This window comes from Micropterus salmoides, unplaced genomic scaffold, assembly GCF_014851395.1.
Source record: "Micropterus salmoides isolate LMB-PRFRI ecotype aquatic unplaced genomic scaffold, ASM1485139v1 Ms_hic_scaffold_18, whole genome shotgun sequence".
Taxonomy (NCBI): Eukaryota; Metazoa; Chordata; class Actinopteri; order Centrarchiformes; family Centrarchidae; genus Micropterus; species Micropterus salmoides.
This window is the reverse complement of record NW_024040928.1, coordinates 22,151,480-22,175,489: the sequence shown is the minus strand read 5'-3', so window position 1 is coordinate 22,175,489 and position 24,010 is coordinate 22,151,480. Positions and strand designations below refer to the sequence as shown.

At 39.4% G+C, this 24,010-nt stretch overlaps 1 protein-coding gene across 1 annotated transcript; it reads right to left on the bottom strand.

Moving 5' to 3' along the window:
* Positions 1-415: 415 nt before the first annotated feature.
* esr2a (estrogen receptor 2a) lies at positions 416-22,843 on the bottom strand. The gene is given in 11 exon segments (XM_038726901.1): positions 416-3,281; positions 3,552-3,735; positions 7,128-7,261; positions 10,298-10,436; positions 12,163-12,471; positions 14,191-14,307; positions 15,283-15,449; positions 16,022-16,357; positions 16,359-16,554; positions 16,673-16,894; positions 22,672-22,843. Coding segments are annotated over 9 exon segments (1,671 nt in total). The 5' UTR covers positions 16,418-16,554; positions 16,673-16,894; positions 22,672-22,843; the 3' UTR covers positions 416-3,055.
* Between the last annotated feature and the right edge of the window lie 1,167 nt (positions 22,844-24,010).

Here is a 24,010-nt window from a genome sequence, read left to right as displayed (position 1 = left end):
TTTACACTAAGCGCCTCCTGGCTCCAGCTTCATGTTTGGCGCAGGGACATGAGTGGTATCAAACTTCTTAAACTCTTGGGTGAAAAAGGCAAATAAGCTCTCTTACAAACAGGTCAAACTATTCTCTTAACTATTTAACAAAATATTCTGGTTAGTTTTAATATTAAAGACAGGATTGAATGTGAAGTAGTTAGGAAATGGGAATAATTTTAAATTTATCAAGCCACACCCAGTATGTATCAAAACATTTTAAAACTAATGTGCTAAATACCATAGGGCAACTTAAAATGTATTCAGAGGTAAGAGCAAGTCCATTGGCTTTTTCTAGAGCTTTCGGCCGTCAGTGATCACTAATAAGTCAAAAAGTTGTCTTGGTTACAGTATACACACTGCGTTCGAGGGACACAACAATGACTTACAACATTCCTCACTGGATTTATTCAAATCTTACACTGTTCTTAATTTAATCATGTGTTGCTTTTTTCATCAATCTGGATTTTGATAAACAAGTGGAGAATGTCACTACCTGTACAATATTTTTGCTTTATTTCATGGTGTGAACGAATACATGTTTATACATGACAAAAAAGCGTGATCATCTGCAAATTGCATTTTCTATGCAGAGTGGGACGCTATGAGTCGACACCTGCCATCTCAAATCCCTGAAGATTCCTCTGTCCTTGATTTGCAAGGTGGAGGAACACAATGGAGATAATAAACACATGAAAAGTGACCACCGGAAATCCAGTTAGGAACGCCAGATCCATTATAACAATCTATTCTGGAAACAGAGTACATGGACACAGTGATAGTACAGTTTACAATGTATGGTGACAGTGTGATGGGAGGAGCACTAGGGCTGAACTAGTACAGAATGGGGTAATGATTTCAAAGTCTACATATTTTCATGCTATGCGCCCTTCTGCAGCTATGGCTACTGTGGCGAGTTCTTAGATACAAAAATAACTTTCTTTTTCTTTAAGCAAAACTTGACAGGTATGAGTGCAAAGGTGTCTTAAGAGCAAGAGTGGTTTTAATTGTTGATGTCTTTAACAATAAAGCCAGGACTGTACAGTGAAAAAAGTAATCTGGCCCTCAGGTGTGTGACTGTGCTATAAAAACGCCCTCTTGTGGTAAACAATGGTTTGCTGTGATGCAACAACAGTTCGAAAAAGCCAAAAATTACAAATTAGCTGTCAAAAGAATTAGCAATAACAAATATCTGGACAGAATTCAGACAGTTGATTTCTGGGGTTGAGCGGAAACATTAATGACAACTGACCAATTTCTAGTTTTTATGACGTCAGTCTGTTGACTACAGTAAAGTAGATCTGAGTGCTTAAGTCTGCTTCCAATCTAGCTTCTGTTCTGTTAGCTTTCAGTTCTTAGTTACTATTCCAATCTTTCAGTGGCCTTACTGAAACGTTGTCCGTCTATATATTAAGCTAAATGGGTCTGCTACTGTACTGAACAGTAAAAATTGACCATGTCCTTTTAACCAAGATAAAACAGTATTGTTAGTATTTAACAACAGCCAAAATCCCATGGGAGCAGTTGAATGCTAACAAAATAACTGTTTCATCTCATGTGCCACAGATACGGTCTATCACGCTATGTCATTTTGTATTAAAGGAATAGTTTAACTTTTTAGGAAATGCGGTACACTTGCTTGCTTTTCTTGCCAAGAGTTAGAGGAGAAGATTGAAACCACTCATGTTTGTACGGTAATTGTGGTGCTGCTGGTTAGCTTAGCTTAGCATAATCTATCGTTACCAGCAACTAAAACATTATCTCATTTGTGTTAAAAATGTCACACTGGTTTTTGTACGAATTTGACAAACCTAACATTTTAATTAGTGAGCTTAGAGGTGCTGTTTGTCAGATTTTTTAACCTGTTGGAAAGAGCCAGGCTAGCTGTTTCCTCAAGCTTCTAGTCTTTATGCTAAGCTAACCAGCTACAGGCTCCAGCTACCTATTTTACATACAGATGTAAGAGTTGTATTGATCTTCTCATCAAACTCAACAAGAAAGTGAATAAGATTTACCAAAATGTCATTCCTTTAAAAAAAAGAAAAAAGAAAAACTCTTCCACTATTATCTGGAATTTCAATTCTTAAACTTTTTAATGGTAAAATGACTGGATGAGAATATGTAGATAAATTAATCATGTTGATGCAAAAATTCTATAAATCCAATATATACCCAGCAATATTAAAGTAGTAGCTACCTCAATATAAGCTATATAACAAAATCTCCTTTGCTTGTGTGCTTGTATGTATGTGTATATATAATCTCTCTCTCTCTTTCTCTCTCTCTCTCTCATTTCACCCGAGCCTATCCCAATCTACACCTGTGTTTATAAACATGGGCTTGTTTATCTCTTCAGTTATTATTTATACACAGCATTCTCTGTTGGGCCTCCAGAATAATACAGTGGACGATGGGAAATGTGACTGCATGGATTAAATGGTTAGAAAATACATTATTTATCTCATACTGTCTTTATCTGAGATTGTCTGGCTTAGGGCCCGTGTCCACCAAAGGGTTTTTTTCCAGCTGAAAACAGCACCTGCTCTTCTGAAAATGTCCAGCAGGGAGCACTAGCGGGCTCAACGCCCAGCGAGGAAAGGACGCTCAGCACCTCGTCACGCTGCTGGCGTTTTCACCATGTTGTAAAAACGCGGTACTCTAATTGCAATGAATTGAATGAATGAATTTCCTGGCCTCAGGAAAAAACGCTTTGATGGATACGGGCCCTTAAGCTTTGTTATCCAGGTAACACTCATCTCAGGATCTGAGTAACATATGAGTGTGCTACTGGCCAAATTATGACAGCAATTGCTTAATCTGTTCAGTGCTGGCTTTTTAATATGTGGTGGTAAGGCAATGAATACTGTCTGCAGAATTACATCTTTAGGATTCAACTTTGAAGATTTGAAAAGGTTCGATAAAAGTAGTGCACAGTGTGTCAAAACTTGAGTTTCCCAGAATTCAGCATGCTGCAGAGTTTTGTGAACTAGTTTTGTGCAAAGCGTTGAAAATTCATTCCATCGGACTACTGCGGTTCACCTCCACCTGGTGTCCAGGTATTTGAAGGGCAGCTACCAGAGCTGTGTGGCCGAGCAGGAGCCTCCCTCTGGTCCTCTGCGTCTTGCTGTGTGGGCTGGTGAGACAGACGGGAGCTGTGCATGATGTGGGCATCCAACATCTCCAGCAGCAGGTCATACAAAGGCACCATGTTCTTCATTTTCATGCAGTGGAGGTGGTCCATGCCTTTGTTACTGCATTTGAAAAGAAAAGCAAAAGAAAGAAGAGAGTAATAGAGGCAGGTGATTTTTCTCTGGCACAGCAGTGGGCGTGATGACATTTTATAACAAAAGTAGTTCGGTCAAGATTATGATAGTCCTGTGTGTCACATGTGAGCAGCAATTATCAGCTTTGTATTATAATGGTGCACAAAATCAAAATAAAGTAGTAAATCTTTAAGGATCTGAGGACCAATTTTTGCAACATTACATAAGCATCATTGGCATGTCATGGGATCCTTTTACCTGACATGGCGGATGTGTGAGAGCAGCATAAGCAGGTGGGCGAGGCGGGTGTACTGTTGGCGGAAGGTGAGGCCAGTTTTGGCGATAGCCCACACCAGAGCGTCCGTTACAGCGTCCAGAAGACGCAGCAGCTTGGAGCGACTCTGCAGCTCCTCGCTGCCCTCTGAGGAGCTGAGGCACATGTCTGGTAACACACACACACACACACCCCTTTATAATGTTTTTCCACTCTGACTTTTATCATTAGTTTCTTTTTCAAATCAAATCATGTCTAAATATTAAAAGTAAGTAAATAACATGGTCGCATAATAGAGCCATAATTGTGTAAGCTACTATAAAGCTAGTTAAAGCGTTTTGCTTTAGATTGTTGGAAAGACCGGATTTGGCTAAAGTTAGACTCCCAACATGACCACAAAAAATTTAAGCTTATTCTTAAAATATTAGTGTTGAAAGTTTAAAGTGGGCCCATAATGACATACAAGCAGTATATAACTTTTAGAAGGTGAGAATTAACCAGCCATGCAAACTGGTCATGGGTAAAAGAGGTGAGAATACGCAAGCAGGGAAATGTACAGAGGCCGTGTAAGAGGGGTCTTTTTTTTTAAGCTTACATGTTGTGTAGATAATGTGCAAGGGTCTCACTTTATGTTGAAAAGTAGTGGGGAGATATGGGCTCGGATCAGGGATATGACGATACACTTGTTGTGATCACATGTTTCACCTGTAGATCAACTTTTCTCATGCAATATCTTCCCTGCTGAGTCAGCACACATGCAGGCATGATCTAGTCTTCCCTACTCTTGTTATGTTCACAGGGAGAGAACGTAAAATTTGGCCAAATAGAAACTGTGAAGTTGTTAAAGTTACTGACTTGTGCTGCACGTTTTGGGGTTATTTTATAATCAGTAGCTTGTTTTTTCTTACTTAAAACATAAATAAAGATTTCTCAAAGCTCTTTCATTGCTTCCTTACCATTTCATGTTGCAAGCCATTTTTCAAAGCCTTTTTTTTTTTTAACGTTTTCAAAAAGTGATGGGGACATGTCCCCAGTGTAAATAAAGGTGCGTTCACACCCAAAGCAAATCCAGCGTTTTGGGCGGCTTGATTACATACAAAGTCAATGCAAAGACGCGGCGCGAATGAGGCGTTTGTCGCGCAATTCGCTGGTTCGCCAAGTTAAAATTTTTAAACTTGGCCGAAAAATTAGCTTGACACGATGTTGCGAAAGCCAATCAGCGGTGAAATAGTCCAAACGTCACCACTTCGGAGCATGTTTGGAGAGGATCAGGCGAGCCGACAATCCACTGGCCCACGGGGAGCTGCTAAAGAACGGGGAAGTGGACGGGGAGTAGCGCTGCAGCTTTCAGAGTTAACGGTTCTTATTAAATTAGCTTTTTACTTTAGTTTTTGGAATTACAACTTGATTTATCTTCACTCACGCTTCTCGGCAGCTAGCTTCCGTGCACATCTGGTTCCACTGTTAGCATCGGATGGCACCAGAGTTCTGCTGGACTACTACTTCATTTTTATATAAAAACAACAACTGTCGTTGTACTTTACTGTGAACAGGTTAGCATAGCATATCCCTGATCGATCCGAACTCCATTCAGAAAACAAGTATTTTAAAAGTTGTCGTCCTGCTGACTTGCTGACAGACCTGACAAAGTATGAATTCATGTGTAACAAAACAGCATCATATTGTAGTTATTTCGGCATCAGTTTGATCCGTTTATTGCAGTTAAATCACAGCAAAGGATTTACTTTGGGTTCAGCTGTAGTATCCGCAGGCTGTGTTTAATCGCTTAAAGAGGTGGTATTGTGCTTTTTGGCTTTTTCCCCCTCTGCTTTATTGAGTTATACATCTTTTGTTTTGCATGTAATAGGTTTGCAAAGTGAAAAAGCTGAAAGTCCACCCCAAAGGGAGTTCCGATCTCCCACAGAAAACTCTGCTCTCAACTGCCTGAAAACAGCTCGTTTGTAGTCCAGCCTTTGCTTCCGCTTTCTTGTGATGTCACAAGAAAATACATGTCATAATGCTTGCCAAGCGACTAGTCTGACACTCCCTCAAACACCGGTGGAAAAACACTGAGCTGCAGCACACCTCTCCTCTCCCTTCCAAACACTAGCTACCCTCCAGGCAGTCAATGGACATAAAGTTGTTACTGGGATGTAGAGACAGAGCTCAGTTAAAACTTTATGGATGAAAGATATGTTACAAATTAATAACTCACCACTCTGAAACTCTTGCTCTAGTCCATATTGCCAAGCTGGTCGGCAACATGTAGCCTACAGCTGAATCGAAGCTGTTTACCGGCCTTTCGCTGACCTGCCCTTCTCTGCTTCTGATTGGCTAGTAGTCCATAACGAGGAACTGCGCGTGTGCAACTCCCATCAAAGATCATTTAGAGACAAGGGCTGTTTCTCAAATACCGGAGTTCGCCAAGCTTGGACGCAGTCCACACAAGTCACCACAGATGCAGGCTCGGTTAAACGGGCGGAGTGAGAACACATCCGGGTATTTCACTGTACTTGCCTGGATGCAGACTTTTGAACTGGAACAGTACTTCGACTGATGAAGTCCACAAGTACAGAAAAGAACGCAGATTGAGAAACAGCTAAGATATCACTCCATAGCTAAAAGGAAGCCTTCAACACACAGGGTGAAAAGAGGAGCTGCAGCAATGTGAAGTATGACAAATAATATGGTGTTTTTTGAAAATTAAACCATGTAAACCTGTTTAGCAGTGAAATGTTAAACAGAGAAGCTTGAGAGTCTATTAACTATATTAGCTGTCATTCTCATCTGGATTTCATAGAATTTGCTGGGAGAAGCCATCCCTGTCATTTTACCTATAAAATAGAATAGTGGTACATTCATTTAAAATTGGAGAAACTGCAATATTGTACAAAGTATGGAATATTTAAAAAGGAAATTAGAAAATGTGAGGTTTTGTACATACACTATGTTGTAAGCATTCTGAGGGAAATGGAAATTTAAAAAAAAGAAAATATAAGATAAATAAGATCCTTCTCTGTCTCTTTAAAAAAAAAAAAGTCAGTTCATTTTTATTCCAAAGGACGTTTGAGTCTAAGTAGATAATTTCTCATGTCTTAATTTTTTTTCCTCCATCCTGATAAGATATAAATGTTCAAACAGATAAAAGCTGGAGCCCTGTACGACTATGCTGGTAGAGGCAATTAAAAAGAGTAAGTAATTAGTCAGACATGAATTACTTTCTTGCTCATAAAAGAGGTTGTTCATCTTCAACCACTGCCTGTTACTCCAGGCAGAATCAGTGGGTGCAGAGACTCTACACACGATGTTCCCATTAGGGCTTGCACTGGTAAGTTATATAGCTGGTCCCCTTGCCAACCCTGTGCAGACTCACTCACAGATAGGATGACATGCTGAGAAACCAATCAAACACTCAACTGTTGGTTCCACGTACTGGAGCTTCACACACACAAACATGCATCACACATAAAGAGGACACAGGGTTTGCAAATAAAGAGACCTTACAAGTGTACCCCCCCCCCCCCCCACACACACACACACACACACACACACACACTCACTGGAGTTAAGGAGGATCATGGCCTTGAGGCAGACGTATTCCTCCCTCTGGAGCTTGAGCTCTCTCACCCTGGACGTGGCAGCTATCAGCATATCAAAGATCTCTGCGAAGCCCTGGACACAGCTCCCCTCTTCTCTGCCATACAAAGACACAAACACAACTTGTTGTTTATCAGAACAACCTCGTGATTTTTGCCGCACCAAATTAGGCAGAAATCAAAAGACATTTTGCAAAAATACTGCATGCATTTAGTTCCCCACCAAGATCCAAAAAATAAAAAATGAAGCAGTGCTTGTTATCACCTTTACCAATATTTTACATTTTATGCTACTTTAACTCTACTACATCTCACAGGGAAATAGTCCTTTTTACTCCACTACATTTAGTTGACAGCTTAAGTTGATTTTCACATTAAAATCTAAACTACAAAACATGTGATGTATTTCTAAAGATTAAACTACCCAACAGTATGAAACGTTGCTCCACTTTGACCAGCTACTCCATTTAAGCACCGATTTAGATGTTGATGTATCAATAATAATTGAAGAACACAACTAAAACAGGAGCCATTCTGCATAATAAGTACTTTTACTTTTGAATACTTCTTCCACCACTGGAAGATTAATGTTCAATGAGTCATGCACTGCGCTATTTCAAAGATATACAGGTGAAACTCGAAAAATTAGCATATTGTGCAAAAGTTCATTTATTTCAGTAATTCAACTTAAAAGGTGAAACTATTATATAGAATAGTGGGATATTTCAAGCCTTTATTTGATATAATTTCAATGACTATGGCGTACAGCTTATGAAAACCCCAAATTCAAAATCTAAGAAAATTAGAATATTGTGAAAAGGTTCAGTATTGCTCCTGAACAACAAACAACGTCAGAAGCGTCTTACCTGGGCTAAAGAAAAAAAGAACTGGTCTGTTTCTCAGTGGTCCAAAGTCCTCTTTTCTGATGAGAGCAAGTTTTGCATCTCGAGCTTTATGGAGATGCTGACTTCATTTTCCAGAAGGACTTGACACCTGCCCACACTGCCAAAAGTACCAAAACCTGGTTCAATGACCATGGGATTACTGTGCTTGATTGGCCATAGAGAATCTATGGGGCATTGCCAAGAGAAAGATAAAAGACATGAGACCGAACAATGCAGAAGAGCTGAAGCCCGCTATTGAAGCATCCTGGTCTTCCATAACACCTCAGCAGTGCCACAGGCTGATAGCATCCATGTCACGCCACATTGAGGCAGTAATTCATGCAAAAGGGGCCCAAACCAAGTACTGAGTACGCATTTTATATTGATTTCATTTGGGGGCGGCTGTGGCTCAGGAGGTCGAGCAGGTTGGCCGTTAATCGGAAGGTCGGCTCCCCCAAGCTGCATGTCGAAGTGTCCCTGGGCAAGATACTGAAGCCTGAATTGCCCCTGGCGGCTTTTCCGCCAGTGTGTGAATGTTAGTTTCTGTTTGAGCACTTAGGCTCAGTGTATGAATGGTAAATGCAGATGTGGTGTAAAAGCGCTTTGAGTGGTCGAAAAGACTAGAAAGGCGCTATACAAGTACGGAGCATTTACATTTAATGTTCTAATTTTCAGAGATTTTGAAATTGGGGTTTTCATAAGCTGTAAGGCATAATCGTCTAAATTATATCAAATAAAAGGCTTGAAATATCTCACTTTGCATGTAATGAGTCTATATAATATATTAGTTTCACCTTTTAAGTTGAATTACTGAAATAGGTGAACTTTTGCACGATATGCTAATTTTTCGAGTTTCACCTAAATGATGAAGGGCCACCAAAGGAAATGTTTTGCACAATGTAGATGAGCCTTTAGTGAGAGAGCTCAGGACACTTTGGTTGCAAGAGGTACCTGCAGGTGCTCAGGTACTAAACTGGAACAAATGTGAGCACAGAAGTCCCCAGTGCTGCTCATTTATAGCCCGTTTCGCAATGACAGTGCTGTTGTGGAGATAACACTTTGCACTCAAATCTATTTCTCTCTCTGATTAAAAAGGAGTGTATACTATACTAAAGTAATACTTAAGATAGGGCAATGCATTTCTAAGCAAGATTACAAGAAATGAAGCTACATCTATGTTATTTATTACCAACATTAAGTCAGATTGTGTTAGGGTGCACAAAATTTGGGATGGATGACAGTCTATGTTTTCTTTTTTTCCACAGATAGGGGCTGGGGCACATAGCAAGACCAATACTGTATGTTTATGATTTTATTATTTAAAAGGATAACAATTTATCAGCCAGTAATCCCTTTTTAGGATCACTCAATTAGTAATCCTTGAGATTTCAGTCCTGGTTGTTTTGGTGACCCCAGCAGTTACCATAGTAAAAGCAAATTTAATACAGCAAACCGTCCTTGAAGAGCTACTTTGTCGGAAATGCAACAGTGACACTGGAATACATACAGACGGGGGACAAATTAAAGGAATAAAGTCGATAAAAGAGTGGACTAATATCAAATGCAGATGCTTCCGTGCACCAGGTCTCACTGAATGGTTTGGTGAGTTTGAAAAGGATGTGAATAAAAATGCTACAGCCTTTCCAGTCACCAGAGCTCAACCCAAATGAATACCTATGGAAGATTTTGGACCAACATGTAAGACAATGCTCTCCACCACCATCTCCATGGTGGTCCAATGATGTAAAAAACTCTTGTCTTCAACTATGTATTGAGTGACTGTGACCATTTCTGATGCTGTATGTCCATTTGTCATATCTGGCTATGTTTTTCTTTCTATCTGCTATACTCAGGTCTCTCTTGCAAAAGAGATCTTGATCGCAATGAGATTACATTATTAAATAAAGGTGTTATATATAAATGAGGGAATATCTTGTGAAGGACTGGTGTTAATCCCTCCAATAAAGTTCCACAGACTTGGCAAAGAACACTGAAGCTGCTCTGGAGACTCGTGGCTGCGTAACTCCATAAGACACTTGTTTATCCTTTAATTCGTCACCCATCTATACATGCATGCTATCCCTTGAATCTCTTGTGCATGTGATGGAAATCTGAATCCTGAGAGGGAAATGCACTAACAATGACAGACAACTTCCTGGTAACATTCAACATAACATCCACAATAGTGTGATATTGTCCGTTTAATCAAGCTCCAGGGGAAGTAGGCATGTGAGATTTTGGCAGTGTTACCTGCTCAGGCTGAGGTCACGGGAGAAAATAAGTTTCCCTGGATGGTCCACAGACCTCCACATCAGTCCGACCATCAGCACCTCCAGCCAGCAGCACTCCAACAGATGCACCTGGTCCAAGAGACCGAGCTCTACAAACCCTGAGTAAAAGACATGATCCAATGTTATTTAACTGTGTGCTGCCAGGAATGCCCTGCACAGACAGCAAAAGACAAAACCGAAAGAAGATGTTTTCAAACCAGAGATAATTGAAACAACATTTAACCAGCAACAATTAAAAACAACAGCAACACACAGATGCAATAAATAAGGAGAAAATAAAAATACTAGAACCCTAAAATCTCTACTGGCAGGTACCTGAGGGAGGAACATTAAATTGTGAGTACAAAGGGTTAAATAATGAAATGGGCTTTCTGTGCTTTCCTATTAAAACACACCAGACATAGAGGAGTGGGGTCAACTCTCTTTTGTTGACCATTTTTGTACATAATTTCTCAATATAGTTTAGTAATAAATTATTTTTCACTATTTTACATATATTTTTAGGTTTCTGACCAGTATGGCTTGTGCTTTTATCAGTACTAAGACAGACACACAAACATTCACTTTAGGGTGAAGTAAAAGGTTTCTGTGTCATGTCTAAAGCACAAGAAGGGGACTTTAGGACTGTAGGCTAAAAGCGGCTGAAGTCACGACACGCCATTCAATCAAAACTTTCATATTGGGCAGAGAAGCAGTTTGAATCAAGCAGTGTGTATAGACACACTATTAAAAGATATGTCACAGCTCATTATCCTCCTCAAATCACAAAAACACTGCTGTTTTGCAAGAGAGACAATTACTGTGTCTGGCCAAGATATTAGATAATTAACGTAGATGCTCAGATGACTGAAGCATTAGAAAAATATCCAGAAATGTTATTCTGGGTATAAATAAAGCAAATTTTTCTTAATAAATTTAAAAATGTTGTGTAATCTTAAAGTAAAACCAACAAAATGTGTTTTGCGACTATTCTCCCTCTCTGTTTCTGAAAAAAAAAAAAAAACTTGTCTTATGACTGCAAGTTTTTAACTCATACATTTTATTTTTTACACTTTATATATGATATCAGTCCTCTAAATATGATATCAGTACTCTGAACTCTGTAATCATCAATGCAGAAGTCTTAAAAGTAAAGTCAGAAATAGGTAAATACTCCTGTTCGCTTTCTTGCAGAGTCAGATTAAAATATGGATAGCACTATCGTGTCACATTGTAGTATGGAGCTATAGCTACGGGACAATTAGCCTAGCTTAGCTAAATAAGGGGAAGCAGGTGGAAACAGAAAAGCCCACAGTAAAAGCACTTCTAATGTAGTAGTTAACATCTGGTTTCTTTAAATTCCTATGCAAACAGAAATGTAAAAACAACAAGTTTTGGTTTTATGGGAGTTAAGCTATTTATTGGTACCCTGCGGCCCCGAGTGCAGTGACCAGCAAATATTCCACAAAGTCACTGTGTAAGGATTAAGCTAAACTAAATTAAACGAGATCCAACATGCTAATCAGTGTGCTTTAGAGGTGTTGCTGGGTGTAGTTCTGTGGACAGTCTAGCTCTGTTGGACAAAGTTTGCACCTTCTTCCAGTTTTTATGCTAAACCAATTAAGCTCTAGTTTCATATTTAGCGCATTAGTGTAAGAATAAGGACATGATAGCAGGAAATGAGTTACTGAGTGATGAGAAGTCCCACTGGATGAAGCAAAAGGGTAACCCTGGTATGCAAACTGCATTTAAAAATAAAATGTTGCACACTGTAACGTCACTGAAATGAATTTGAATCTTCTGAAAGGCTTTTTAAAAAGGACCCCTGGATACCCTGACACACACCTGGAATCTTCTTGGCCCAGCTGATCATGTGAACCAGCTCTTTATCAGCAAGGTTGGTGAGCGACATCATGACATTTGCTTCAGTCAGAGGCCTCCTCATGTCTTTCATGAGGTAGATCTCTGGTGGCTCTGCATCCATTATCCGCTCAATCAGCTGCTCTGGGGTCAGTGCAGGAGAGTGAGGCACGATTAGTGAACCTGCAGCTGGTCCAGTTAACACTGCTGGTCTGTTAGTTCTGCCCTGTGTGGACAGACGGGTCACTCGCCTCATCTGGGGGTTCCTGCAGTTCCCACGCTCCTTTCTTATACCTGAGAAAGAAAACAAGACATTTTTGTTGATTTTCATGTTTTAAAATAGTGTTAAGAGAACACAGACATAATCACCGCCAACATGAAAGTTGATATGGTGAACTTATTAGCAACCAGTTGCTTATTTAAACATCCAGGAGATATGGAGCAACATATTTAGGGGTCGGTCGGTCGGTCGGTCGGTCTCTCTCTCTCTCTCTCTCTCATACACACACACACACACACACACACACACACGAGGGATAATAATACCTACTCTAATAATAAATTCTAAAATTTAAGTAAACTTAAATAAAGTGCTTATTTCCCAAAAAATGAAATAAAAAGTGTAGCTTGAAGTACACTCTCAACCACTTTTATAATAACTCAACACGTCTTAACAAATGAACAATTGTAATGCATCTTCTTTCATTCCCTCTTATATAGCTACCACTTTCCTACTTCAGTGAGAAACGTGAGCTCTAGCTTGTCCTGCCAGCTAGGATTGGAGATATATGAGATATTTTTCATTCTGAACTGCCTGTGGGAAGAATGTACATGTAAAAATCTGTACATTCTTGGTTAAAAGCCATGTGAAATCTCTTTTGCCTCCTCAGTTTCCAGAACGTCTCTGGTGTATGTTGGAGCACATGCAATTGGTCTGCGGTTAAAATAAAAACGCTCCGTCACAAGATAGTAAGTCTCAACAATAAATTGGCTGTAGGTCCGGGTCCAGAGAGGACGGTGGCTGCGTCCGGACCGCGTTCCGCCTATTAGTGACCTCTGCTATAGAGTTTGAATTATCACCTTGTGACAATTTTATGTTTCTCTTTACATAAAAACATTTTCACCATAAACTGGTGCAGAAAAATTAATCAGAATGCAGGAATTAAAGTGTTTAACGCTCAAAATGTTTATATAATTCAGCACTAAATATTTCTTAAAGAGTGGTATTATGCTTTTTGTGCATGTAACTGGTTTGCAAAGCCCAAAGTCCAGCCCAAATGGAGTTCCCATCTTCCACAGAATGCACTGCTCTGAACCGCTTGAAAACAGCGTTTGTAGTCCAGCCCTTCACTTCCTTTACTTGTGACGTCACAATGAAAACGCGTCATAAAGCTGCTGACTGGTCAGAGAGAATTTACACTGCATCATCATTGAAATTGAAATATGGTGATTTCTGTAGTGGTTTATGGTAAGATGTGGAACAATGATGTTGTGGACTTGTGAGTAACTTATACCACCTGCTAGGTTAACGTCGCAGTCCGAAGCGGCTTTGATTTAGATCACACTACCTTGTTTCTTACTACCCGCCCTTCTCTGCTTCTGATTGGCTAGTAGTCCTTACCTGGGAACTGCGCATGTGCAACTCCCAACAAAGATTTTGTACAATAAGATGCATCACTCTGTAGCTCAAGAGCGGAGCGTACAACACACAGGGTGACAAGAGGAGATGCAGCAATGTGCAATATGAGAAAAATATGGTGTTTTTTTGAAAATTAAACCATGTAAACCTGTTCTCGTACAACCACTAAATAAGATTCTGAACCTGAAAATGAGCATAACACCACCTCTTTAAAAATGGTGTCTCAGTGGTGACCCAGTCCTGAATCTCGTCTCGTGGGTTAAGTGTCTCATCACACCCCTACATTTGTGTTTTGGGTCTACACTTTGTGGTAGTTTGTTCTTTGAGGGCAGAAAAAGGTGGGAACACACATAAGAGGACAGACAGACACTAACCAAACTTAGTCATGCCAACTTCATTGCATTTGCGAAGGCGGCACGCCTGGCAGCTCTTACGGCGGTTCTTGTCTATAGTGCATTGATTGGTTGCTGGGCAGATGTAGTCATTGTGTCCTGAAACAAAGAGAAGATGAAGAAAATAAGAGAAGGAAGGAAGAAAAGAAAAAGAATAATCCAGAGTAATAAAAAAAATTATCTGAAACAATGAGAAGAACAGAAATAAAGAACATAAGACACATTCCTGCATAGAGCGCTGGCTCACTGCAAAATGAGCACCTGCTAAAGAACGCTGATAAGCTTGTACTGTTTTTTTTAGGGAGGATGAGTTCAAGCTCCTTACTGAACTGTGAACATGCCATCAAAACTTTCCATGAAGGCTTAGTCAGCAAATGCAGAAACTACAGTTCAGACAGTGGAATTCAACGACAGTAGATGTCAGGCAACAAAAATTCAAAGCTCATGTTAATTAAATAAATGTCAGAAAAGTGTTTCAGAATGGGAATTTTGCATTTGTTATTCATTTATGGGGTAATTCAACCTTGTAGGAGCTCATACGTTTGGATCACAAGTTACAGTTATAAGGTGCGACAGTGTTAAAATCCTGATAGAGTTCAGTGATAGTTTTGCACATTTGCATAAACATCTACAGCCATGCTAGCAGCTGTGCGAGGCTGAACATATAGGCAAAACAGTGCTTTTAGCAAAATGTTAACATCCCCCCAGGGACATACTGAAATTTTGCAGGTGAAAGTCAATCGTGTCCACCATCTAAGTTTGGCGTGTAAGCATGCTATAATTTGCTAATAAGCACACAAAGTTCAGCTAAAGTTGATTGGATGGATGTCTATCAACTTTTATGGCAATACATCCAATAGTTTAAGTATTTTAGTCTGGACGAAAGTGGTGTACCGACTAAGACTGTCATCCCGAGACCCACAGTGCTAGCATGGCTACAGAAAGTCTACTATCAAGTTCAGTCTCAGTCTCAACAAAAACTGAACATGAAGAGCTTCACTACACATGTATTCCTGTGATTGTGACCATTTTCCCACCATACATGCAAAGATACTGTATGTTTTTGTGTCTCACTTTGGATGCTCCTCTTGAAGAAGGCCTTACACCCCTCACATGACCAGACGCCGTAGTGGTATCCTGAGGCGTAGTCTTGACACACAGCACAGTAGTGGAGGTCCGCCTTCCCGCCGGACGACACCACGCTCTCCTGGCTCTCCTGAGAACGCCTCCTCACACTCTTACTAACAGATAAATATGAGTCATCATTTCTTCCCAAGACAAAAACATGTAAAATAAGCTATCTGGCATAAATAGGTAATGCAGTTTTATTAAATGTCCGGCATGTTCCATTGTAATAAATCATTATCAGATTAGTAGTATGATTACAGATTATGTTGGCCTTCGTTATCATGATCATGGTTATATTTTGACTAGTAAGACAGAATTTGGGTTTTAAAAAATGCAACTGTCTAGACCCAAAAAAAGTAAAATAATCAGCTAGTTTGGTCGACAGATATTTGCTATGTCACTTAATTAATATATCAACCAAAAGTGCATTAATTTGCTGTTTCCCGGCTGGCACCTGAGGAACCGCTGTGTTTTTAAAGTTTTTTAATCACTGTAATTAAAAATGCTTGGGGTTTTTGACTGTTGGTTGCAAGCAATTTGAAACTAAACAGTTAATCAATTGATTGTAAAAAAATATTCAAAAGATTAAGTGATAATTTAAATGATTATTAGTTGCAGCTTTACTACAGATTGGGGTGGTTGTTAAAACAGCATGCCAGAGTCAGGAAGTGATGCACCATCCTACCTGGTTGTTAAGGTGCTCTCCAGCGGCGACAGCTCCGCCCATGGATTCTGGATTGGCTGTCTGTACTGAGGTCTAGGCTGGGAGTGGTGCAGGGGTATGGGGGACCCCACGTGGCCATGGCTGGGCCAGAATAAGGAGGGGCTTAGTGATTGATGGACGGAGGGGCGGTCTGAAATGCCCGGACTGGCATAACTAAAGATAGTTGGATTATAGAAAGGTATGGTGGTGAAGTCGTGGCTGTGGTCGGTGTAAGGGGAGGGGATGCAGATGGGCTGGCTTGTTTCCAGGGGGGAGTTGAGGATCGGGGAGACAACACGGCTGCCAACTCGACTGGAGGTCTACCTTCTGGAGCTGGAGGAGGGGCTGATCTTTCTCTATAGAGCAGGCACCAGCCATTGCAACTACTGACCGTCTCAGTATCACTAGATCTACCACATCATCGACAAAGAATATGGGCCAAGGATGTCATTAGTCATCTTTTTCTCAGTGTAGGTTCACTGTGGTAATGTCATTATCTAGACCAAGTACTGGCCCTGGAGAAAAAAAAATAAAAATAAAAACTGGCAGTAAGTAACTATACAGGTCAGAGCAGTTTAATGTTTGTGAGCTCACATTGTAAATTTCTAGAATGATGAATAACACCAATCTAACCTGTGGTGAACTTTAACTCTGCTCACTGTGAGCTGCCAGCGTTGTTATCGGTCACATGATCATCCTGACAAGCACAGGGAGTCAATGGAGAAGATTGTGAACAGGGCCGCAGTCTGTCTACCCCCAGAGCAGGGAAGATGTTCAGTGCTCAGTCTCAGTCCAGCCATGAGTCTCACATTGTTAAGAGGTAGCACAAACCAGATGTGTGGCGAGCTTCTCCACCTGGGAGATGAAGAGAAAACCACATGTTGAAGTACTGAAATACTGGTTTGTGAACTGCACTGCTGAATTGACACTGAAGTAACACTTTATTAAGTTTGTTCTCACACTAGGCGCTGCATCTGCCAATTCAATATGTCAGGTACGACCACTTATGTCACGTGATGACACCTGAGCAAGTCCCATTTGCTGAAGATGGCCATGAGATACAGTCAAAAGCTCTGGAAAAAGCTATTAATAGAACTTTGAGGGTTTTTTTTTTTTTTAGACAGTACTGATCTAATTTTGACAACATTTACATTACATTAAGTTTTGGCTTGGTGAGGGTGCTATGGATTAAAACAGACTGTGGTCATAATTCAGATACAAAACTAACAGTATGAGAACCAGAGCTGCTAATCATCACTGAAGCGGATACTTCACGGAGGATTGCTGTGTCTGAAAAATTATGAAAGAGGAAATAGGAAACCAAGATTTATAATGTTCTGTAGACAGAGACCGCTGGTAGATCAATACACACACACACACACAAGTACAGTTTAAGGACATGTTAGTTTACTCTTACGACATCTGACACAGCAAATCCAGCAGAGTTAATCATTCCTGGGTGGCAGGAGTCTGTCTTTAGTCAAAGTTGGTACACATTTTCTACACATTTCTGCCATAAAGTTCACTTCTGTAAGTCATTGTTCATCCTGAAGAAAAAGGATCCATTAATCTAGCCAAATGTCTGAGAGAAGCCGTGGGTTTGGCTCGCAAACAAAACTCGATAATCCGTAGGAGTAGCTGGAGTCTTATGCTATAAGTGTAAAATGAACACTGCTGAAAACTGGCAGTAAAAAAAGCTGCAATGACTGCATGTGACCATTATTTCTATTGGATGCTGTGGAAGTGCCAAAGTGCGATTACAAATTAAGATGTCACAGGAGAAATCCCTCTTACAGCTGTGAAAACGCAGAACATTACTTTCATTGTCAACACCTTCCAGCCATTTTATTTTTGCCACCAGCTCGCTGCTACTTCATGCAGGAGTTACTGTATGTGAAAGTTCTGACAATCTATGTCAAATATAAGAAATGCAGTAACAGTATTGTCATTTCTCAGACTCTTCAAATATTAATTTACTGTGTATTTGTGTACATCAATAACAGACAGTGGACTACCATTGATGCAAAAGGTGTGGACACATTATTGGGTCTACCCAATTTTAAACTATTTAAGCATTTAGCATCTGAAGTTGGAAGAAAGCAAATCAGTGCCAAAAGGAGAGTGAGGACTGGATTTACATTCATCAGGTGGACACAAACACGGCTCCAAATGAATGCTAACGTTGCTCCATAACCGCAGGAGCAAGTGTTTGCTCACAAGTTTGCTATATTTTAGGGTTGCAGCAGTATGACTGAGATTTTCAAGGAACAATAACTCTCAGAATCTCAATAAATATCACGGTTTCACGGTATAACAATTATTATTACTACCAATGACCCTTAAAGGAATGAAAACAAGAACACTTTCTTATAAATTCACAAAATATTAAATCCTGCCAGACATGAAACTTGATATAAACTTGATATAAACTTGAAATATCTTTTTTAAAAACACTAATACAGTAGAATTCAATACCATAGATAAGAAAATGTATAAAGTATAATAACCGTCAATAGTCGTACCACAGCATACCGTGAAACCCCACTGTATAAAAGGTGATGTGTCAATGTTGAGTTTACAGATTATTGCGCTAGACCCAAGCGGGCAAAACATCAACTAATGAAGTTTTTAAATTAATTTGTGTTTGAGATTTCATTTTCACAGAAAAGCCACTATGCATTTTGTGTACATTGTGGTGTAATAATGAGGCTAGGCATTCACACTAAAGTCTTAAACTAATGGGAATCTAATAGCCGTTTATTAGTTATTAGTGATGACTGACTCAGTGATGACACATTATCCTTTAAATTTTCTGAGCTGAGAAACAGCTCTAAGGCAACATTCTTAAGATTTTGGCTTTTTAATGACATTTGGCTTGACGAACTATCCATATCTGGCTCATAACACTCAAGTGTCTTGGCAGTGGGAGGACGGCTTTACCTCTGTCTTCGACGGGTCTATTAATTCTTACCTGGCATCTACACTGATGAAATGCCAGGAAATTAAAGATTTTGAGAAAGTCTTTGAGGTTTAATCACACCACTTGCCAGCTCATCTGTTTCTGCTTGAATCATGGGTAATGACTAATGGTAAGTAATACACTGGGTCACAGAAACTTCAGTGACATCCCTACTGTCAACACAATTAATTATACTTAATGTGAGGATATTGTAAGTAATCTACAGGTTATACGCTGATAAAAGCATAAAAAAGTACAGTAAAAAGCACCATTTAGTTTCACCAAGTCTCTGTAGCCAATGAACTGACTCCAAAAAGAGATATTTTAAGGGAAAGGATAGGAGTTTGTGGCTTCTTCAATTACCATTTGGGGGTAAAAGCAGATGTGGAAGAGTTTTTGTTTCCTTTGAAGCGTTGACCTTGCCTTCAAACCTCACCGTCACACTGTCCAGCAGCTGGCAGCTCACTGTGAGAGAAAACCTCCCAGCTCCTCCACAACGCTACTCATCCTGCCGCCACTAATCCCAGTTCACGTAGACAACAAATGCTAAAAAAAAAATATACAGTAATGTCCTAGTTCCTTTACAAACCTCCTTGTGCTGTCTTTTCTGTACATCTCTGAATTCACATTATGTAACTCAGCTTTCAGGGACTTGATTAAAAATGTCAATTGTATTTTTCCAATTCCAATGTAGTCCACATCATCCCAGTTAGATGCTTTGTATGTTTATATGCTACTCTTAAAAATTAAGGTTCTTAGCCAAACTGTGCAATAGATTTATTAGTTCATGTCTTAGGCAATGTCTTTTTAGGCTGACGATAATCATTATCACAGATCTTGCATAAAGCTTAAAAAAACGTTTAGCTGTACTACGTTTGAGCAATCTGAAGGGTGCAGAAAAAAAAGACATCTACACACTATATATTATCCAGGTTTCTTGTCCATTTGACTTAGCTAGTTTAAAGCTAGGTTAGGTAATGTCTTGCATAAGCCTTTTTGATATTGGTTGAAATTCTATTTACATCCAGGCAGCAATCAATAAATGAAATGCTCTGAAAAGAAATCAGGTATCTGTGGCCTGTAAAGCCCATTTTGTCAGTTGGATACTTTCAAAATCTAACTGTCTCTTGCTAGTTTCTCCGTTAACATTACTCTAGCTTTAACAAATCAATCTTTAAATATGTTTTTTGAAAAAGGTTTCTTCAACACATCACATCATGTGAATTTCTCAAGAGTCTGAGGCGGCCGTTAGTGCTACTTTGCTAAGCTAGGCTAGTTAGCTTTTAGTAATAAATGTAGTGTTACTTTTATTACTCTTACTTCTAATTAGATTTAGCTACTGCGTTATTTGTGATATAACAACAATTACTAAAATGTTTGAGCATCAAAATACATTTTCAATTGCAGGAAACGAGAAGGTGGTAAAGCTAAGGCTAGCTCAGCAACTATCCATAACTAGCCGGAGCGCAGTCACTGCTACTTTTGTTTAAATTAGACAGTCAGGAATGTCCTTATTTGTACAGTCAGCAAACATTCATGAAACTTATACACTTACGCATGCACACACAAACACGCATGCACAAAGCATGTATCCCAACCTCTAAATGATACACAAAGGTCAAAGCCAAATAAAGCTAAATCTTAAGTGACAGATCTGTTCCTGGTCATTAGCCAGAAGTGCATGCCTTTTAAACAAAAGCTCAAGGCCATGTCGTTTCCCCATCCTAAAATCTCATTGCCTCCCTAAAAATCTGGCGGAAACGGATGTGAAACAGCTCTGCAAGGAGAAGCCGTCCCTTACTATATACAGTAAGGGAGTACGAGTGGGGATGTGAGTTGTGGTTAGCGCCAGAGAATGTGAAAAATCTGATTTAATTGTTTGCTCTGCTGCAGAAAAACCTCAAGTTGACGCAGACAGATTTATGTGCTTTTCATTTACAGCAATTACTTTAAAGAGCCAAATTAAACTTTAACATTAAATAGCCTTATTTTATGTCATGTAGTTTCCTGCTGTAACTAACCCTCAGCTTTACACCGATTTACCTGTTCATTAGGTACAATTGTACAATGTGCAGTAATCCAACACAGCAGCTACAACATATGATACCTTTGTGATATTCTCTTTTTTTTTTTTTTTTTAAACCCTGGGACAGAAATTGAAAAAAAAACATAGTTAATTTTGGTTATATTGTAGTTAGTGGTAATATACTAAAAGGATGTTTCTAATGTTTTGACCAACCCAATGTATAGACATGGGGAGAAAGATTGTAATCTATAACAAAACCACACCTCTACGTTACTCAAAAGCCTTAAAATTAAAATATGCTTCAACACATTGACAATTGAGTTTGACCTATTATTCCTGTAATTCAGCAAACTGTAAAAACTTTTTCCATTTCCATTTTTTGTATGTAGTTACTGTGAGCAGCAGCCACAGCTGGGGGTATGCGATTGACACTGATTGACAAGTGATCATAAGAACAAGCAATAGGAGGCAATGGCATTTAGTTCCATAAACTGACAAGAAATATTCTCTCTGTATGCTCATTTGATGAAAGGAAAAATTAACCGTAATCAAGCAAATACTCCCTGCAATTGTTGTGTTTTTTCCCTTAAGAATGTTCCTCTAAGTGTGCTCAGTTCATTGAGACCCTTTGGTATTCATGAGAAAGTTAGTAATTTCTGCTTATATCAGGTGTAAAGACAAGCGGGATGCATTTCAACTAGGAAACATACTTCATATCTTACCCTTTTCTAAAAAACAGTAATGAATTATTTAATTTTACATATAAATACATATATAAATACGTGACAAAGTCAGGTCATCATTCAGTCCAGTACAAATTCTGCAGCTGAAAAATTTCAAATGAAAGTCTTTAAACAAATTGCATCAAAATGACTCAAAAGCAGGTTGTTGCAAGCAATATTTCAAATATGTATCGGTATTCTATTTGGGCATGTCCAAAATAAGCATAAATGACACCCAAGTCTGTTAATTGAGATTAGACATATTTTGCAAATAAATATAATACTAAAATAAATCAGAAAAACGTTGTAGTGATCCACCATTCAAACAAGGAAAACGGACACTTCCTGTGAGCTTGTTTGTATCACAGCAGCTGGCAGATAGCAGCCTCTTGTTTACACAGTGATAAGTCCTTTTTGAAGTATTCACATTAGGCTTGTTTAAATTTAAAAGCCTGTATCATAAAGCTCATTAAAAACCCATAAATAGAGACCCAACCAGGGGTTAAAGTCTCAGGGATTCAAGGTTATGGATATATCTAATGATTACAAGATGTGGGCATGAAACGCATCCATGATTAGAGGTATTAATTATTTGCCTGCACAAAGTCTTAAATCCAGTTGAGATCTAGAAATGATTGAATTAGCCATCGCCTCCTACAATAAACTCTCGATTAAAGTCTCACCCTCCTGGTAATGGTTTCTTGCTGGAGTTAATTCTGTCACCTGTTAACTAGTGTTAACAAGTCTACAAGTCGCAGCTGAAGTCTGAGCTGATATTTGATGCACGCAGTTACAGGCCTTCTACCTGTTGTTGAAATATTTCCCGCCGGGACTTTATCCCAATATCCAGCCTGCTGTGCTGCACGTCGCCTGATTCAATACAAACATAGACAAGTTATGTTTATAAGCATGAGAATATTCTTACCCCTTGTTCCAGAAACACCAGTTGCAGACAAAGTTTTCAGTTTGACAGCGTGAAGTCTCGAAGGTGCCTCGTGTTGGCAAAGTGTCAAATAGGCCAAACAGTTTGTTTTCCAAGAGCTGCGATGAGCCGCAGGAAGGCCGAGCACCGAGCAAGTTCAACGACAGTCTGAGAGCGTTCACATACAGCCTGTATAAGACACGGCTGTGGAAATGGTGTTAAGTCAGACAGAATGAAGGTGCACAAGATCCGGTCACAACCTTCAAAGTAAAAAATGTCCCTCACAAACGCTGCATGGATTCTAGCTGGGTTTTGTTTCCTTCAATTTCTTGCATTATTCAACATCATTGTCATGAAATATTAAAAGATTCCCAAATTCAAATAACTATAGACTCAATATCACCCCCACCCCACCACCCTTTCCTAAGAGAAGAGAGCTTTTTTTTTTGTTTGTAAATGGGTCCTCAGTATGGGATTTTGTTTTTACCTGTAACTATGTGCTTTTAGTTTGAAAGACTTTGCCTCAGTTCCGTCTTTTATATTAGTTTTATTATGTGAACTTGACGCCGCTCAGGGAAAGTCGTCCAACGACGTCAAGATAAACCACACCTTCCTGATTGGTGTGTTATCACCACCCAGTACAAGTCGATCTAATCCCAGTTGGGGCTTTTAATCACTGCTCCCACCCAATTAAAGTCAGACACAAGCACAGACTGCTCAGGTAATTCTGGACAAACCACGTCATTCATATGTCTAGATAACAAAAAACATGGAGCCATTCAGAGTGGCTGTTTGGCTGCTCAATCTAACCTACTTTAGATGTTTATGTACATGTTTTTATGGCATCACGACTCATATAAAATGTAAGAGAAACAACAGGAAGTCCAGTAGAAAATCCCCATATCATCATTTCATACATTAAAAATCCTCCACTGTAGATAATCGCTACTTCGTTGTACAAGTGTTTCAGGATGTTCAGTATTTCTGTGTATACTGTGAATGTTTAACGGGCTAGAACGTTTAAAGTCAGCTCAACATTTACAAATACAATTTAATAAAGAGTAACTGAGAAAAGATGGGGGCAGACAGTCCTGAAATTTACAAGACAACATCATACAACATCTATACAGGCAAAAACCTATAGTTAAATTCTGAGATATGACACAGTGGAACAAAAAATCAAAAGACACTGAACACAACCATACGTTACAGAAGGTGTCCTGCTTTGTATGTCCTCACACTGAGTATTTGTTACACTCCAGAGCAGTTTACTCTTTTATTGTGGCCTGTTTAGTTTCCTGGGGATCCATTGTACTGCAGCTGAGAAATACATTTCAGCCTG